The sequence below is a fragment of the Epinephelus fuscoguttatus genome, linkage group LG13 (genome assembly GCF_011397635.1).
Source record: "Epinephelus fuscoguttatus linkage group LG13, E.fuscoguttatus.final_Chr_v1".
Lineage (NCBI taxonomy): Eukaryota > Metazoa > Chordata > Actinopteri > Perciformes > Serranidae > Epinephelus > Epinephelus fuscoguttatus.
The window spans coordinates 11,492,695-11,507,225 of NC_064764.1; the positions used below are offsets into that span (position 1 = coordinate 11,492,695).

The following is a 14,531-nucleotide window of genomic DNA, read 5'->3' on the forward strand; positions in this document are numbered from 1 at the left end:
TCAACAACAAATGAATGCTAATGTTGCTCCATGTCTGCTGAATGTGTAATTACGGATCTGTTTACCAATAACATCATGAAGTGATAATGATGTGTCCCATCCCTGGCATATAAACTGAAAAATGCTGCTTTAATTATGACAGCCGTCTTTCTCTAACCATGTGTTTCCGTTCCATTTGCCGCACTCCCCCATTTTGTTTTTATACTGCCAATGCTGAAAGAAGACTGATTGGGCTTTCCTGCAAATTTGCACAATTCCTATCTAAAAAGGGCTAATGATTTACCGTTTCTGTTATATGGCAGCTGATCTTGTTCCCTGCTCAGAGGGTAAGGAGCTCCATCTCATTGTTTTCCCAATGTTCTACTTCTTTAAAGTTAGCCACTAACTGCTAACAGCTACTTAAATCTCCTGTGGCAGGTCACACGCGTATCATGTTGCCCTGCCTATGATCCCATCCTGCTGACTGTCCTGTGAATACAGACACCATTTCGGTGCTGTTACTAGCTCTCATGGTGGCTTAAAGACAAGACCACTCTGTTCCCACATTATGTGATCCTACAGCACGGCGAGGTGGCATAATGCTGTAATATTCCTAGCCTTGAACAGACAGTGTAAGAGGGGCTTTTGATACACTCTGAATCTAAAGCTCCCTAATTTAAATGATGGCATAATAACTGACAGAAATGTTCGCATTAGACATCTTAAACAATCATTGAATGCATGCACGGTCATACAAAATTGTTTAAAATCAACATTCTATTTGGCAATTGGGTTACAATAATTGACCTAAGTGGATTGTGAAAACACACACACACACACACACACACACACACACACACACACACACACACACTGCTTTATTTAGAAAGCATCAGTGACAAGAGAGAAGGTTGACGTCTTCCAGCATTACCAATGATCTACATCTAATTAGGAGGAGTTGTTCACAGTCTGTGTCTCACTAATCCTCCCAAAAGAGTGTGAAATAGGATCTTTGAAGCAAAGTTAGAAAGTATTCTTCCATTGGTGAGTACATATTGATTGGAGTGCAGTAAACTGCTTTGGCTGCAGCTAACTGCACTAGGCAGATTTCAAAATACTGAAAACCATCAGTGGAGTGCATAAGCATGACCTTGGGTCATAATTTGAATTTGCTGTCTTTTGAGAGCTTAGTGAAAACATCTCACTTAAGACTGTGTTGTTACTTTGTCACTCCTTAGATAGCTGTGTTTATCTCCCCATAAGGAACTCTCAGTGGGAAAGGAGGGAGAGAGAACTTATGAAAAAGACACTCAACAGGGACAGGAAGTGTATGAGGGAAGTTGTCTAATATTACACATGACAAACACTTCCATCAGAAAGGGGCATGACCCCCTTCGTTAGCTTTCCTCTCCTCCTCTCATCCCTCATTCACCATCTATCTAATTAGCCTACGTCCGGTGGGTGGGTCTGTCCCGCAGGATGCAAGTAAACACACATGGAAACACACACTATACAAAACAGACACGTATATATATCAACACAATTAAAACTTTCACCATCCAGCTCCACCTACCTCATTTATCTCTCTCTGTCTTGTTAGACTGCTTCATGCCCCCCCTTTCTCTCCCCTCTCTCTACTGATTTATGGACATTCTTAAAAACGTCCCCTTGAGTCCTTCACACCAGTAATATGTGTTCCTCTGCCCAAGCAGAACAGACAGAAGGAGCCCAGTGCTTTTATAATATCCATGCATTTCTGTCCTCTACATAGATGACAGCTTAACTGGGGACTGGGGCAAAAACCTGACAGAAATTAGCATTACTGTCTCTGGTGGGCACATCACAGACTCCCAAAATTTATCTTTAGCAGTAGGGGGTCAACTAACTTTCTCTGTCTCTCCTCCTGTCCTCCCCTTACACTTTCTTGTGTTCACATAGTTGCCTTAAAAAACTCCATGCCTACTGGTGCTGCAGGATGTCAGCCAACCTACTACAACATCTCCCTGTTAGTTTTTGGTAAACAGTTGAATTATTTTACACAGATGCAAGAAATGCTTATCTGTTCAAGAATGTAGCATTTCATCATCGAGAAGGCTGTATCTCATCTCCTGTCCTCATCTTTTCAATGCTGAGAAAAACACTGACAATAAAAAGACTTATGTTAAAGGATAGGATCAAGTCCTTCTTAGTCTTTAATAAATTTTAACTTTGAAAGTCCTTGTTTGATCAAAAATGCATCCTTAAGGCAGCTCTACTCAATAACTTAATCTAAGCAAATGATCACATTACTTTGTGAAATATGAAATGTGACTCTCACTGACTTTTAATACCATTGTTTTCAGCCACAGCAGGACACTAATTTGGTGAAAAAGTTCTAAAAGCCCCACTGTACAAAACCTGCCCAGCACCGAACAGCAGACAAAGTTAGCAACTAGCTTATGAACATACTTCAACATTTAGAAGCTGGATCCAGAGCCAGATGTTTCCCTCAGGAGTTGCTGAAGACCAGAACAGAGCAAAAAGGAGAGTAAATACTGAATTTATATTCACAACAAATAGAGACATGGGCGCACCATAAGGAGAGACAAATCGGGCAAATGTTTGGGCTCCCCAGAATACAGTAAATTGGAAAAAGGGGGTCCAGTAATCAATAATACTGGTACATTTTGTAATGACAAATATGAACCTGCCCCCAGATGATCATAATATCTCTTTCACACTAATGACAGGGTCAGGCCGGGGTTAACTGGCGTGTGTCAAAACCTTTGTCAGTTTAAATCAAGCCAGCTCAATATGGGTTAATCCCTGGTCATGACAACACATATATGACAGAAGCAATGCATACCAATTACCTGATGTATTGGACATGGACCAGGGGTGGGGGCGTTCAAGTGAGCCCCCTTCTAGTTACCATATGACCTGAGCCTGACATTGTTAGTTAGGACAGAGCCTTGATGGGTTTTTTTGCCTGGGTCCCACCAGAGTGTAAGGGCCCAGACAAACCATGCTGATGGTCAACTGTCAGTGAGTGCCTGTTAGTCCAGTTTTTGCCGTGTATCACAAACCATTGGCACTAGTTGGCCCTTGTCGGCTGTTTTTCAGCTAATTCAGCATGCCGAATCAGCATCAGAGCCAGCGGAACCCATCAGTAAGTGATGACTACTAAAGTCATGACTGAAGCCAAGAGGGCATGAGATTGAAACATATTCTGTAAGATTATTTCTTTTAGCCATTAAGAGCTATCTTTTAGCCTTCTTTAGCAGAAACGGATCATAACTGTTTTTGTTATGTTTGCTAGCACAGAGTAAATATCCTTTGATTTTTTTAACATCAGGTTGTGTTGTTAATGTGCTAACTGGCTAACTAGCATCTTAAATCTGTCCTGTTGGTCTTCCGGTTTCCCTATTTGAATGACAAATACCGACTACTGCCACCTACTGGTATGGAGAGTTAGCCCAAGAAGCCCAAAAGGTTTAGCTATAAACTAATTAGAGGCTTCAGCAGTCAGAGTTAGCCAAATTAAGTTACAGCCTTTTGACAGCACTTTACCCCTTGTTGTTTCTCTGGGCAGTGTTTTATTGAGTTGCCGTGGTGAAGAGATGTGCATACGACAGCCAGGAAGATACCCACTTCATCTGCTTACTCCCAATACTGAAGTACTTACATTAGCTCTAACTAGAGTCACTTCAAAGAATGATTACAATGGCCAGTAACTACTGATGCACTTGAGGAATGTGAGCATTTCATTCAGACAGACTTGAAAGAACCTGAAAACACCCTTAAATCAGCTGGATTTCTGAGAGCTAAAGTTTATTCTGAATAAGGCCACCCAACGAAAATTAATCAACTTGAGCTTTTCTTTTAATAACCACTTTTCATTTTGGAACAGGAATTGATTAAAAGCTTGCACAAGACTTATTAAAACAACGTACCAGACGTTGTCCTATGACCCACTGTGAGCCTCACACTTTTGTCAGAGTCCACTGCCTCAACCATTTTGATTGTTTACAGGATATTCAGTCATTCCAGTCAAACTGTCAGAATTGCCAGATGTTCTCCCCCGAGTCGTTCCTCAAAGTATTTCCCTTTTGTCATTTTACTACCGTCCAGTGAGTCGCTTGTGTGTGTGTGTGTGTGTGTGTGTGAAATATTTCAAACAAATTCAAAATTAAATCCTGAGCCGTCAGATGAAAGACGATCATGCCACGGAAAGAGGATTACGGTGTCTCTCTGTGTCAGTCCCCTCAGATCTATAGAAGAGACTGAAGACTCCTCTCCCTTTATCCATTCTGTACTCACTGGCCCAAAACATTACTGTGGAAAATTAAAAATCACTTCTTGAAAGGCACAAATGACACTAATGGCAGAGGTGTTTTGGTTGGTTATCAACTCTATGCTCCATTAGAGTGCACTGTCGGTCTTTCAGAGAACTTAGACTGATACAATAAAAGTATCCCTGACAGATAAATGAACAGCCTGAATGGGGATAATTATTAAGGGATCTCGGGACATAAAATGCTTTTGAAAAGAAGAAAAAGATTTTTCAGAGCAAAACTTTGAAAACTGCTGTTTCAGGTGAAGTGTGCTGGAACAGTAATGAGGCAACCTGGTGCTGCTGTGATGAGTCATATCTTTCTCTCTGTGTAAATATAGAACACCTACATGGAGCCTTTGTAACGGGAAACAAAGGGCAAAGAGTACAGGAAACTTGCCTGAACACCTTTGTCAAAGAGCGTCACGGTGTGCGTGTGCGCATACTGTGATTTGGTGTATTTCTAGTGTATTCATTTTCTTATTCCGTAACCACTAAGAAGTCTATAACAGGTGTAACTACAAAACAACTGAAAGCAAGGACACTGAGTACATTTTTGTGGAACTCCACAATGTCAAATACTTAGTTTGGGGTTCAGGGAAGAGATTCACATTACAGTTCAGCCAAAGGTAGAACATTTAGTGGTTAGCAGTGGTGTTAGAGGTTGGGAAATGATCCCAAGTCAACCAAATGTCTTCAGGAGTTTAAAATTGCATGTGCTGTGGGTAGATGTGTGTGCGCAGCAGAGGAAGAGACAGAATAAGGCATGAGTGGTCTTATCATACATTTTGTATTAGTGGCAATCCATAATGAAGGAAATTGAATAATTTCAGGAAAATCCATGTCTAGCGCTCAGTCAGACTCTCATTACATCTTGCTCATCTGTGGATCCAGTGTACCGCAGGTGGAAATTACATATAATTTTGCTGATTTCAAAAGGTTTGTTAAAATATTTGTAGTTTCTAGGGGTGTAATGGTTCACAAAATTCATGATATGAAACAGTGGTGTCATGGCTCAGTATGTTCTTGATATAGTAAAACACAACACATTCTCACTCCGACCTCGTCACATATCGGCGTTTGGTCATGGACTTTCCACATCTGGATACAACATGCAAGGTACCCCAGGTGCGTTGGTCTCTCAAAATACACTTCCATTTTTACAGAAAATTTACTGTTAACATACAGTCTCTTTCAAAGTAAACGCACAAGGTCAGTACAATGCTGTAAACTGATGTTTTTTTCCCTTCAACTAATGCAAGTGGTTGGGTTTAGGCAACAACAAAACAGTGGTTGGGTTTAGGAAAACAGACTAGGGTTTGGCTTTCTAATCTTACAGAAAACGAACACCACTCTTCCAGGCGAAAGTTGATGTTTTTTGGACGCATCCACCACCACTCCTGTGTGCCCCACTTGGACTTTTGCCACCTTAACTTTCATTCTTGTCCCGCCGAGTTTCCCCCTGACACCGCGATTGCTGTTAAGCTATAACGGCAACCTGCTGTGTATCATGCTGATGTTAAAGAATGGCTTTGTTTGTCGGTGTCTGATGCCGCAAGTCACTGCACAAGTGCCATTCTGATTTCGATGTCTTCGGAGTGAGACTGGGTTGTAAAAAAGTATGAATGCCAGAGAAAGTGTCCTTGATATTTTTAACATTTTTAATTTATTTAAACTAACATAATTAAGTATGACCTTTTTTTTTTTTTTTTTTAACTTTGGACCATGATGGAGCTATACCTGAGACCCATCTTCTGGGGTCTCCTTTTTCTTAGCAGCATATAAAACAAAAGCAGCTCCTTATAAAATATAAAATGTAGTACTGTAGTTATAAACAAATACAAACAAAAGAAGCGATGTTTCTGAAACGAGAGAAAAAAAATCCTTGTTTTCAAAAAAAAAAAAAAAATTAATGTATAAAAACGATCATCATAACTTGGGCTTCTACTGTATATTAAGCATGTTCATAAAGCCTGTTCTTTTCACTACAGAGTTGGGTCTCTTACCTGTGGCTATAAATGTAACGTTAAAGCAATGAAAAAGCACGCACATCCACAAACATAATCGTGCAGGTGCTGAGCCAAAAATGTCTGAAACTGAAAATATGAAAAAAGCTCGCATTCTGTAGGGCTCCTATCTAGTGAGTTTTATTTCACCTAGTAGTGACGACATTTCGAGTCATCGCACTTCATCAGATCAATGATGATGAAGAGCGGTGGCTCGAGACGTCGTCACTACTAGGTGAAATAAATCTCACTAAATAGGAGCCCTGCAGTGTGCAAGCTTTTTTCATATTTTCAGTTATAAACATAATGTTACCAATCACTGCGGCTATTCCTTTTTCCGTGGTTGAGTCACTTAGGAATAACTGCCTAAATGCTGCGGGAATAATGTAAGCGTGTAGCTTGTAGCTTGTGTTGCTCCTTGTTTCCCACCAGTTGACACACTGGGTTGAAGTCGGTGTAAATAATGTTGACATGTTTGGAGGTATTCCCACTTATTTAACCTACTTTCGTGTAGCAGATGTGACATTAAGGTTTTTTTTAGGCAACCACTCTTGCCATCAGCCACATAATTCACAGCGAAACCAAAGTGGCTCCAAACACCAGACCTAACTATAGCCCAATGAGCTAGCTTAGAAAAGTTAGAAATAAAGACAAACCTTAATATTGGAGTCTGGATTTGATGATTAGATAAGTTTCACTTTAAATTCAGTTTTACATAGTAATATTTTAGTCAAAATGCATGTGATTGGGAAGGTCTGAGAGTAGGACTGGATAAATGAGACTTGGATTACACTGCACGAGTTGTGTGAGAGTTTTTAAATGATTGTGTTGTCATAGCTCTGTCGTTAAATGTGGTTACCAATCAATCATAAATCAATATGTTCGTTGTTTTCCACAGAGACATGCAAGAAAAACAAAGTTTTCTTCAAGAATTCAATGTAACATGGCATGACTAACTTTTATACAGACAATTACTTTGAGGGTAAAGTATTCCTTTAAGAAGGAGCCACTCTTGGATCACACATCGCCAACCAACAGGTCAGTGTTGACAACTGCCAATAGATGGATATATTTACTTTTGCATATTTATACCTTTTTTCCCTATTGTTGTTGTTTTCTAGAATGAATGACAGAAGCTGCTGCTCCACAAGTATAGTTGTCTTTTTTCACAACCCCTCCAACTGAGCGTCCTACATCTCATAAGAATTAATGGCTTCATTGAATTAAACATCTTAATGGTAAGCATGACGTGATAATAACCTGATAAAATTGCATGCTTGCACAAATGCTGCAACGCGTTAAAAGAAATGACCTACACCTCAATGAGAGAATGTAACATTTAGAGCAGCCTTCACCCACCTATCAAACTGATTTACTTAAATACAGTGAACTCTGCAGGATCTGGTTCAATGTCAGAGCACTTTATTACAGCTATAATAGGAGGCACTTTAATGCCATCTTGTCCTATCCACTGAAGAGACAAAACTACAAGGCGAGAACTTCTGCATATTTAAGCAGATTTTCATCTCTGTTGTATTTTTCCAGATAAAATGTGTTTTCAGAATAGCCTCTGAACTGTGCTTCACAACAGAGGAGAAGGTGGTTACCTCCAGTCTCAACAAAATATATAATATATTTAAAAAAAAAAAAGAAGTTGACTTTGTAAAGTTAGTGATGTCATGAGTGGGTGTACTGTTATTTCATGTATTTTCTACAATCATAAATCTGCAAATCAGATGGTTTATCTTCACATTTCACAACCCCCAATTCTGAATAAAAATGTACATATATAATCAAGTATTTTCTAAACAATGTTTCCACTGAGTGCAGCTACACAGCTGTACAAATTCCTGTCTTGACTGCAGAGATTAAGGACCAAAAACTTTCAGCTTTCTCTCCATGTCATATATATTTATAGATTTTGGAGAAAAGTAAGGAAGTGTGCCAATACGTGCAGGTCTCCCTCACACTTTCCCTTGACTGTAGCCACCTCCACTCGAAAAATCCATCACTTCCAGCTGCACTGCTGTGCTCTAGTTTAAACAGAGATTATGTAGTTTATATTTCATCACACACTGTGACAGGCACTATTAATCTATTAATCCTTAAATTCATTTGTTATAATAAAATAACCCACAGGTTAGGTAATTAGTATAACGAGAGGGAAAGAGATAATAAAGTATTTTATGGTATAAATGAGGAAAACAATTAGAAAAGGTCATTTGAATATGATTACTGAGCACATTGAGCCCTTGGCACAATATTGCTTTTGTCGGTGTATGGGACATCCAACAAACCCAAAATTTACATAACTGGTTGAGATAGAAATATTTAAATTGTAGGGATTTTCCTCTCTTTGGCTCTGAAAGTGAATGAGAGTGATTGAAGTCCTTTACACATTTTAGAATCCTCCATGCACACATTAAGTGTCCCAATTCATTTGTTTCAAACTGATTTGAGGCATCTGTTTCTGATTATTTGCCTCATATTTCACAAACAGAGGTCATAGTTTAGGTTTAACACCTTTGCATATCTTCACACACATAAATACAGCCACAGTGTGAGAGACTCACCTACGATAAACCACAGGAGCGTCTGTTTCTGCAGAGCTGCCCCGGTCTGCGATCCCATCCTGTCGCTATCAAAACGATCCGCTGACTGGCTGTGCCTGAACTCCCTCGGGTCTTCCTGTCACCGAAACTCTCTCATCCACACATAAAACATATTGGCTCGCACAGGTGAAGCTATCGTTCCCACCAACCGTCCTGAAGCTTTGGAGAAATCCGGAGCGCTTGTGAAGTGTGCAGAGTGGAAACTGTGCTGTGCGCAACGGGACGCACCAGCCTGGGACCAGTGGAGCGGAGAGACAGTGTGAGGGTTCACTGCTTCTCTCTGCGAGGACAGGACTGTGGGTGAGCGGCGGGGACACGGGACAGACCCAAACATAGCAGCGCGGGGAGGGGAGGTGGGGGTGATTTGGGTGAGGGAGGAGGCACAGAACTCCTAATGGTACTTTTCCATTGGTTAATCGGACGCATACCCGCGGCCAAAGCAGCCTATGACAAAAATAATTCATACATTATTAAAACAAACAAACAAAAGCAATCGAATACAGCATTAACTAAATATATGAGTGGGACCTGTTGTGACACAATTTGGAATAGAGTACAAGTATGCCACTTTTATAAGGAGATACCACGGACACAGATTCTAGAGGCTGTAGATTCCTTTCAGAAATGTTGGAGTTACTATATAAGATTAAAAAAACGTGTAGTCATTATGCCTCATAGGAAAACATAAACGATTCTACAACTCAACAAACAACTTTTCAGAAACACTTTTTCATGAGTCTGCAAATAATGAAAGTCAAGAGCTCAGTATGCATCATATGTGATAGTGGAAATGTGGAAGAGTAAATAAAGTCCACCTGTGGTGTGGATCTGAAGACAGGTGCAGTGTGGATTTGTGCGCTGGGTCGGGATTGGATTCAGAGTTGTCCAATACCGTCACCTAGTGGCCATTTGGAGTGTTACAGCGTCCGTTTATGAGTTTTTTTCATTAACACTTGCAGCTGTTTCTGAATGTGTGGCTGCTCTGATTTCAAACGCAATATGGAATAACGAGCAAATGTCTTGTTTTTGGCTTAAAATGTTCCTCCAATTATCTAAAAGTGGCCAAATGCCATGAAAACAGGCAATAAAATAAAACTTAAACAAAAACAAGTAATCATTAGACCAAAGGAGAACTATGCCCATTTTCAAAATTCAGACATGGTCTAAACAGTCCAAAAATATTAGTAAATGTAATGTGAACAATGCTCTTCTATATCCAAAAAGTACTAAAACTCAAATTTGTGGCGTCATGGGGTTATAATGTCTGGAGCTGCGCTGCAGACAATGAATGGTAAAAAATGTTCTATGACACTGAGAGCACCCAGGGGAATGTTTTGAGTACATTAATGCATTTTTTGTTTCAGAACTGAGAACAGTACAGTAGAACAAAGATCATTTGGGTAGAGAAAATAAAACAAAAATGCTGTGGGTCCATAAAATCGGTCTGCTATTTAATATCTCAGGAGCAGTTTCAGGTTTTTTACCCTGTGACATCACAAGCTTGAGACTTACTTCTCAAGTATTGACTGAACTTTCCAAGGCCATGGAAATAACATGTTGGAATTCATAATTTAGGTGGTGATACCCTTAAATTTTCTTGAAAAAAAAAAGTGAGTCAAGATTTGTGTCATAATTGTGTGGAGCTCGACATAAAAAAATGCATACATTTTTACCTCTCATCATGGAGGGCCCTTTCGTGCTGAGGGGCCGTTTGGCATGTGCCCAGATTGCCCATATGGTAGATCTTGGCCAGCTAATAGCTCACTGGGGCTGATTTTGATACATCCTTCTATTTGAGGATGGGTGACTACACTTGTCTTTAGCAGATCATGAGAGCCAAAGACTTTTTCAAACTATTCAATTATTTTATGCTCTTTAGATAGTTTCTCAGTCAGAGTTTCCTTCTTTTTGATGAAATAACACAGGAGAGTTAAAAGATGTGTGTTTTTTAATGTAACACTGAAAATCTCTAACCATTCTAGCATTGGCAGAAATGAATAAAAACAAAATGCTTCCTGTGCAGTCTACTCATATAACCCATTGTGCTTATGATGGGAGGGAAAACATATCAATAGAATATTTACCTCACTTCACTGAAGCAAACCAGCTGTTTATATTTGGATCTGCACTGCAAGTATGCTCATACTCTGGTGAGTGCACAGTATAGTGCTGTGCTGTTTTATTTTGAATCCACTGTGAAGCTCTTAAAATCCAATGTCTCTCCCACATTTTCTCATAAGTTTTTAATAATGTGTAACATTGAAAATTCACCTTTGCTGTCTGTCTGACACAGTCACATATACTGCGTATTGTTTATCAGCGTGTTCCACTTTTATGTTGAAATGTTATGATGTTTACTCTGCATGAAACATGAAATGAAACATGGGATGTCCACTTAAATTCTAAAATAAAGTTATGCAGGTTTGAGTACGTTTGTAGTTTGTAATGCCTTGGGCTGAAAAGATTTTAAAAAATAGAAAAACTTAATGGCATGTGGCTAGAACTTTATTTTGCTTCAGTTTCTGTGGATTTTCAACAGGTCAGGAAGTAGAGACTATTATTTTCACACACAGACACACTACTTTGAATATAATTCATATAATATGCAGAAATGTATAATAAATCCACTTTTCAACATTTATTTCAAAGACCAGTCTTGTTGGAAAGTTTTTGGAGCAACTGAAGTGCTTTTAAAATTGTGTCTTTTTTTTGCTGCAGTTGGCTTTGTGTGAAAGGTCACATTCATCTGTATGAAAAGGGCTAAACATGACTCATCTGCGTGGGTTTGTAGGGATTGGAGTTTTAGCTAAACCATTATTGTTTATGTTGTTCTCTGCCAAACAACTTTGTGTGGCTTCAAGGTGTTACATCAGAGCAACAGGAGAAGCTCCCAGACAACAAAAACTCAGAAAATGCAATGGCTGAATGGAAAAGTCAGCTTGTCAAATCATCTCCCACTGACAGAGAGTCAGGAGGGTCATATCAATAAAAAGAAGAACTGAAAAGAGGATGACACAGAGGCAAAAAGCAATCAGTGGTTGACTTCACAAAATTAAACAACAGAGAAAATTCTAAATATAAAAAGCAGCAACTAAAAGAAACTGAGGATGACTTAGATCAGGCTGTGCCACTAAAAATGTCCTGAAGAGTCCAGAAAAAATATCACACTATCTGTCCTCAACAATATTTTCAGGTAGGATAATTACAACATGAAATTGGGGCAGAAGTCAAAGGCAAACAAGGACCAGAGAAGCTTTCTTGGAATGATAAACCCCATATATTACGTGGATTAATATACAGAATTTTGATAATGAATTAGCAAATTATTATTAGTAAAAGCAATGTATAAATCATCTCCACAGGCTCTCAGCATGTCAGACTCATAGGGACCACGAGGAGCTTCCATAAGAAATACTACATTTACAAGACAGGCTTCCAGAACTACCACAGAACTGATTAAATAGGCCCTGCTAGAGGCTGAAGTTGACACAGTGCTGGCCTTAGAGAGCGTGACTGCAGGCATCCCAACCTCTATCAAGACCTTTTAGAGTTCAAAGGAACTCTGGAAAACAATTCAACCTTATTCATTCAGAAGTGGCAAGACTTGAGAAAGACCAAGCACATTGTCCCCATCCTGTGGTCCAATCAGGACAAAATAGAAACATGCTATGGAATAAACAACCAGGGCAAGAAGGAGGACTTTAGTAAGGCTCAACCAAGAGGATGGCATGAAGAAGAAACCTAGAGAAAAAATTATTGCTGTTGAACAGAGGGTGGAAGGGATGGAGAAAATATGAAAGGCAGCCCACAACAAATTCTACGCTGAAAAACTCCCATTTCAAACCAAGATGTGTTTTGAGGCAGATTGCGGAAAGGCTGAAGAGGAGATGAAGCAGAGAGATAAGCAAACCACTTCTCTTACAAGGAGTCTTCAAACAAAATGACAGGAGCATGTATAAAGTATTTAAGAAGGGCACAAAGGAAAGTGAAAACTGACACAAAGTCAAGGAAGAAAAGTTGGTTAGCTCTGATGTAAAAGAACTGGGACAAAAAGGCAGGTTAGTAAGAGGACTGGGACTCAAACACAGGAGATGAAATGGGAAACTGTATGAGGAGCTGTGTCAAAGTAGTGAAGAACAAGATTATTATCTACAATCAGGTCTGACCGATCACAAAATCTAGGGGCTAAAAAAACCCCTAGAACAAAAAGTTTGGTTTTGTTTACAATTTTGTCTTCCTAAGTAAATAAGTACCATAACTTAATCAAAATCGGCTGAATAAATCAGTTGAAAGACCAATACATTCTCACTCATACATTTCTCACATATCAACATTTGGTCACTTTCCACATCCAGATACAATGTGAAAGGTACCCTGGGTGCATAGGTTGTTGATGTTCTGGGATGCCGTCAAGTTGTTCCTGTTACATGCATTGTCTTCTTTCAAAATACACTTCTGTTGTCACAGGAAATGTACCACCATTTACATACAGTCTCTTTCAAAACAGACACACTACGTCGGTACAACACAGCAGATTGCCGTTGTTTTTCCTTCAACTAAGGCACACGCTTGGGTTTAGGCAACAAAAGCATGTTGGTGGATTTAGGAAAAAGGAGCAGAGTTTGGCTTCATAATCTTATGGGACACAAACACCACTCTCCCAGGTGAAAGTCGATGCTTGTTGGACCCATCCACCATCCCTCCTACCCGCCCTACCTGGACTTTCACCACCTTAACTTTCGTTCTTGTCCTGCCACGTTTCCACCTGATGCCACAGACTGCCATAAAAAAATAACGGTGACCAGCCGCATATCATGCCGACGTTAAAAGATGGCTTTTTCCGATGGTGTCCGACACTGCAAGTCACTGCCCAAGGGCCAGAATCGGCGACTTCTAAGTGATACTGTGTTGGAAAGACTGGACTTTGTATAAAAAAACTCCCTGACGCCCCTCTCATCCCTTTAAGGCGTAAAATTTAGTAAGGGCAGGGGCCCCACAGAGACTGCTTATGCATAGGGCCCAGAATTTGGTGCTACACCCCTGCCTAGCAGTGATGTGTTGAACTTCAACAGACTTGCATCTTTTAACCCACAGAGGTCAGTATGGGGATGGTTTCTTCCATATAAGTTCGAGTTTGGAGTTATTTTTAATGTCATTTTGTATATGAGGAGCTGTTCAATAACCTCATCAAGTAATATTACTGGTGGTATAATATCAGTTTGCTGCCTATGAACCATGCAAGTATGAATCATGTAAGTATGAACCATGACTGATTATGGTTTTTATATGTTTTGTTCAAGATCCCCTGTAGGTTTAATCTAAGTGATGATGTTGGCATATATCATTAATGAGTAAAATGATTCCTCAGACATTATATTGTTCATATAGTTGTTGAGTAGTTGAGTAGTGGGTGCACTTTGCAAATATCGGAAAAAAGATGTTTGTTCCTTTAGATATATCAGGTAAGTGCAAAGACAAGATATACAGTATAAAGTCTTGCTCCAACAAGTTCACTCCACACTAATGATACTGAAAAACAATGTTAGCATAACATAAATATTCCAGGTCCCACTTAGTCTTAATGTGTCAGGCAACAAACACCCTGCTGCCATTGAAACCCAT

At 39.6% G+C, this 14,531-nt stretch overlaps 1 protein-coding gene across 1 annotated transcript in view; it reads right to left on the reverse strand.

Annotated features, from left to right (window-relative positions):
* Window positions 1-9,218, reverse strand: part of LOC125900141 (receptor activity-modifying protein 1-like) — an 89,893-nt gene extending 80,675 nt beyond the window's left edge. The window contains exon 1 of the mRNA XM_049594943.1: window positions 8,871-9,218. Coding sequence (XP_049450900.1) covers window positions 8,871-8,928 — 58 coding nt within the window. The 5' untranslated portion in view covers window positions 8,929-9,218. The remainder of the gene's footprint in view (window positions 1-8,870) is intronic.
* Between the last annotated feature and the right edge of the window lie 5,313 nt (window positions 9,219-14,531).